The 5501-nt window shown below is 33.9% G+C and overlaps 1 protein-coding gene across 2 annotated transcripts; it reads left to right on the top strand.

Moving 5' to 3' along the window:
• The first annotated feature begins 2533 nt into the window (after window positions 1–2533).
• On the top strand, window positions 2534–4604 carry LOC104230011 (growth-regulating factor 1-like). Of its 2 annotated transcripts, none has more exons than XM_070174057.1 (4): window positions 2534–2899; window positions 3025–3442; window positions 3549–3934; window positions 4024–4604. In XM_070174057.1, the coding sequence occupies exons 1-4, from the start codon at window positions 2725–2727 to the stop codon at window positions 4047–4049; spliced, it is 1005 nt and encodes a 334-aa protein (XP_070030158.1). In that variant the 5' UTR covers window positions 2534–2724; the 3' UTR covers window positions 4050–4604. The 2 variants fall into 2 exon arrangements, with proteins under 2 accessions (XP_070030158.1, XP_009781044.1); XM_009782742.2 differs by having other exon boundaries at window positions 2535–2899; window positions 4042–4599.
• Window positions 4605–5501: the final 897 nt, after the last annotated feature.

Consider the following 5501-nt stretch of genomic DNA (forward strand, 5'->3'; position numbering starts at 1 on the left):
TCCTACGCGATCGCGAAAAGGCTTACGCGATCGCAATTCACAAGGCCCCAAACTGCAGTTTGCTATTCGCGAATGCGACCAAATGTTCGCGATCGCTATGCATACCTCTGTAGCCAAAAATCCGCAACTGAAAATGGCCTAAATATAGTTCGAAACCACCCCCGAAACTCACTCGAGCTCTCGGGGTTCCACGCTAAACATCCACACAAGTCTAGAAATATCATGTGAACTTGAATCAGACATCAACACGCATGAAATTTGAAGGGAGAACTCAAGAACTTTTAGAATTGCAACCAAGCGTTCGAATGCTATCAAACCAACTCCGAACGACCCCGAATGTTGCACACAAGCTCCAACTTATAATGCTGACCTACTCGATGTTTCAAATCTCACTTAAAAACATCAAACTCATAAATCGCACCTCAAATTGACTTAATGAAGTTAATGAACTTTCAAAATTCAAAACTAAGAGCGAAAAGCCTAAACACCTCGAATTGATCACAAATTTGGCACACAAGTCATAAATGACATAACGGACCTACTATAACTGCGGAATCGAAATCTGACCCTGATATCAATAAAGCCAAACCTCGGTCAAACCTATGAACATTTTCAAACCTTCAAACTTTTAACTTTCGTCAATTAGTGCCGAAACCTTCTAAAATTATCCAAATGCAAATCTGGGCATACGCCCGAGTCCAAAATCACCATCCGGACTTAACTAAATAATCAAAACTCCAATACGAGGTCGAATGCTAAAAAGTCAAACTTGGTTAACTCTTCCAACTTAAAGTTTCAACTATGAAATTCATTCTTCCAAACTAATTCTGAAATATCTGAAAACTAACGCCGACGTTTCACAAACGTCATAATACATCATATGAAACTTCTCAAGACTTCAAATAGCTGAACGGAATGCAAATGCTTAAAACGATCGATCAGATCGATCAGATCGTTACAATATAATATAGTATTATACAATACATTATGAAATATAATACATAGTAATCATCCAAACAAGTTATAAGACTAGTAAAATTTAAATGCATATACATAATCAGTAAATTAAGCAGTAAAAGTAAAAAAAACCGTACAATCTTCTCGCGATCCATCCACCAGAGGATTGAGCAGTAGGTATCAGAAAAGCACACCAACTCTTATAAGCTAAGGCAGGAAAAAACATATAATAATGATTTTATGACTTGTTTAAAGGCCTTTCTTACAGAGCCTGGCTTTTTCACAGAGCCTTTAGTTTATGGATTTCCGTATAGTTGTCAGTGACAAGAGCTGTCATAAAGATAGAATAGTTGCAGCAGCATAGCATAGCATATACATACAACAGAGAGCCTCAGTCATTATATTTGCACAGTAGTATACTCTCTAGAGGCTCTGTATCTATTGTGTGTGTCAGTGTGTGTGAATTAGTGAAAGAGAAAGGAGGAGAAAAGGAGAGGTGGCAGTAATATATTATGGTCTGAACCATTAGTTTTATTCATGTATAGAAGATTCTCCAACCAAATGGTGTCTAAAAAAATTACTCCTTCTGCTTCAAATTAGATAAGATATTTTTTTTGAGTGTGTTTCAAAATAAATAACATAATTCTAAAGGAAATATTTTAATTCTAAAGGAAATAACATAATATTTTTATCCTCGATGAGAAGTATTAATAACTACAAAAATATCATAGCCTCGTAATGTTTTTATCCCTTAAAATTTTAAGATCATAAGTTTCAAAAGTCTTTTTTTTCTTAAACTTCGTGCCGAGTCAAACTATCTCATCTAAATTGAAACAGAGGGAGAACATTTTAAATGCTCCAAATACACAGATAATTTTTAAAAAAATTTATACCAATTTACATGATCAAATTATGATTTATAAATAATTACTCCCTCTATTTTAATTTATGTGAACCTATTTCATTTTTAATCCGAGCCAAAAAGAATGACCTCTTTCCTTATTTGAAAATAATTTACCTTTATGCAATGAATTATAACCACACAAAATATTTGTCCTCATTTTACGCTACAAGTTCAAAAGTCTTCTCCCTTTTTTTAAATTTTATGCCCAATCAAATATGTTCACATAAATTGAAATGGATGGAGTATATCTAACCGTTCAATAGTAAAATTACAATTAAAAAAGTAAGATAAGCTAATTATTACTCACTCTGTCCCAATATTTATAGTGCACTATGACTAGGCAATGAGTTCAAGAAAAAAAAAGACTTTTTCAAATTTGCGATTTAAAATAAGTTATAGATATTTATATAGTTATAATTTTTTATTTAAATATATTATGAAAAATTTAAAATTATATTGTTGTAAAATATAAAAATATATCATTTTTTTTAATAAACTAAAACAAAAAATATATCACATAAATTAGGAAAGAATAAAAATACGATATATTGACAAATATTGCGTAATAAGATAAAAATCCATTGCACTAATGTTATATACAGATTAAATCTTTAATAAAAGTGATTATTCGTATAACAGTGAAAAATGTGGAGTAAAATTCAAACTGAGTTTACCTACTATTTCTACCCCAAAGAGCTCTTTCATTTACCAACAGCGCCTTTCCTTTTTGTTTTCTTCTCAAACACACACACTCTCTTTCTCTAGAGTTGGCTCTTTTTACTTATTCAGGATTACCTTTGCCGCCTTCGTCTACCGGTTTGTGTGAAGTCTTAGAAGACTAGTTTCTTTTTCTGTAGTGAAAAATGAGTAGAGCAAGAAGTGGATATCCATTTACAGCAACTCAGTGGCAAGAACTAGAGCATCAAGCTCTTATTTACAAGTACATGGCCTCTGGAATGCCTGTCCCTCCTGATCTTCTCTACACCATCCGAAGGAGCTTAGACTCTTCAAACCTCTTCCTCCACCAACCCCAACACAGTACACTCCTCTACTCCCCTTTCTTTCTCTATTTTATGCATAAATATCTACAAATATTGATATTTTGATGATGTTGGTTTTCAAAAGCTATGTATACATTTGAATAGTATTGTATATATTTGCAGTTGGATGGAACTGTATTCAGTTGGGATTTGGGAAGAAAATAGATCCAGAGCCAGGGAGGTGTAGAAGAACAGATGGGAAGAAATGGAGGTGTTCAAAAGAAGCCTATGCAGATTCCAAGTATTGTGAGAGACACATGCACAGAGGCAGAAACCGTTCAAGAAAGCCTGTGGAAGTAATGACAACAAGAACTACTACTACTACTACAACAACAATGCCCCCAACAGCAGTTCCCATCTCATCAATCAAGAACAACTCAAACAACTATTCTCCATCTACCCCAGCTTCTTTCCCTTATTCAAATGAACCCCAACACTCCTTTCTCTATCCACATTCTTCTTCCTCTAGACCCCCTGGCAATATCGGTTTGTCATCTCAAGACCAGACCAAGTTCCTCTTTTATTCTGGTGCTTATTCCAGGTTTGTATCTTGAATAACATTTCATTTTTATTGTTGTACCAACTAGATTGGAATTGATATAGCAACTGATTGATTGATTATTGATATTTTTGGGTGTAATATATAGAAGTGCATCTGGTTCAATAGATGATAGCAGTTGGGAACTGGCACCATTGACAATGGGTTCACCACTTGGCCATTCGAAACAGAGGACTTATTCTGCTTCACAAATTGGGGAGTCTTACTTACAACTGCAAAGCTTCAGTGAATCCTCAAAACAACAACAACAAAGACAAGATCAGTACAACTATTATGCACTGGGAAATGATGTCAAGGCTAATATGCATATGAAAATAGACACAGAAGATCATCAGCAACCCAAGAAAGTAATGCATCACTTCTTTGATGAACTGCCACCTGATCAACACAACAAAGACTCGTGGCTTGATTCCAAAACCCACCTCTCAATTTCAGTACCAGATTCTTCACATGACTTCTTCATCACCCATAATGGTAAGCATCAATATCTTTTTCCACATGACTTATTTACTTGCATTACTTTTTCTTCAGCATTTACATGCTTATTACTTTGACCATTAAAGTTGCACTTTGTTTTGCAGGGAAATAAATTGTGTGGAGCATAGGCCAAAGTAGTACTTAAATGCTGGTGGGGCGGTGCTTTCCATCTAAGCATTCTGTATGCATATGTACTGTGTTCTTAAACTGTTTTTCTTTTTCCTTCTTTTTTGTCCCGAGGACAAGAGCTATGATATGTGATATTGTGATTTCAAATTCTGTGGAGAACAAAAATTAGAGTAGAAAAACAGTTTTTAAAAAAATATTTTACTATCCACTAATTTTCAAGTCGTGCACCAATTAGTCCTTGAGAATTTCTTGGTATTTTTTTTCTTCTTGTTTATTATGTAAGAGTGTGGGGCTTGTAATCAGCATTAGAAGCACGCAGTGCTCTGGCTAACTGAGCAATTACATGTATTTGGCTGTCTGCATTGTATTCTTACACTATTAGCACTATTTCGTTTTATTGTATATGAATGGCTGAGCCAGGTATCTGGAGTTTTGCCACATGTTGGTACGCTCTATTCATTAGGGATGACATCTTGAATATTGGCTTTTTCTGTGGTTGCTTTCAGTGACTACTTTAAGTTATTGCTTACTATTGAATTAATGGACCCAGTTGATATTTTGGATTTTTTATAACCTTTTCGCTATGGTTTTCATAACGTAAAGCCTGATCACACATTTGGCTTCTTTCTTTTTACTCGTGTGCAATCTTAGGAAAGCGTAAATATAATATGTGGTCCTCTCTGGATTATATCCTCATGTGAATACTTCTGTTTGATACACATGCAAATGTTTCTGGCTGGAAAGAATCTCAAAGGTACTTACGATATAAGTTTGTCTAATGGACAAAATGTTATGGTCACCCCTAAGAAAGATTTAACCTTCAAGGAAGCTTGACCTATGTTTTAAAAATAGGTGATAATATTTTGTCGGAAAGCTCTTTTAATATTTTTTTTTAAAAATGAATATTAAAGAAAATTTAATGTTGAATCACATGCCATTAGAATAGTTTCTTTAACAAAAATAAGAAGTTCGGAAAGAAGCTATAGTGGATCTGCAGCAAATCGGAGCCTCTGTGGTATGGCAGCTTTATGACGGCCATTTTCATGTTAAATTTTTATCTAGAAATTTGTATATTAGTTTTCAAGTAGTTATGATCCAAATTCCACTAAAGATGTGAAAACGTCCAACGTCGTCATTAGGCAAGTTAACGGAGAACAATTTAAGTAATTATTCATTTTATATCTTTTGAAATCATAAGTTTTATTTAATAAAGAATTTAATGCATTTAAAATCATGAATACATACAATATTAGTAAGATATAAAATAAAAAGATGACAATATTAAGCCAAATCATAAACACCTACTAGGGTATCCCAAAAATCGATGTCACAAGTGCATGATCAACTACTAGGAAATACAATACCAATACAACATTTGTTAGGAATGTAAAATGGACAGGATAACATAAATGAATACTAAGGAGACTCCGTGTGC

The sequence above is a fragment of the Nicotiana sylvestris genome, chromosome 5, assembly GCF_000393655.2.
Source record: "Nicotiana sylvestris chromosome 5, ASM39365v2, whole genome shotgun sequence".
NCBI lineage: Eukaryota > Viridiplantae > Streptophyta > Magnoliopsida > Solanales > Solanaceae > Nicotiana > Nicotiana sylvestris.

Bases quoted from the DNA above. Each gene is read 5' to 3' on its own strand.
- LOC104230011 (XM_070174057.1), top strand. From the start codon at position 2,725: ATGAGTAGAGCAAGAAGTGGATATCCATTTACAGCAACTCAGTGGCAA. The intron at 3,443-3,548 runs GTTTGTATCTTG...TGTAATATATAG, and splicing joins TATTCTGGTGCTTATTCCAG to AAGTGCATCTGGTTCAATAG. The intron at 3,935-4,023 runs GTAAGCATCAAT...TGACCATTAAAG, and splicing joins CTTCTTCATCACCCATAATG to TTGCACTTTGTTTTGCAGGG.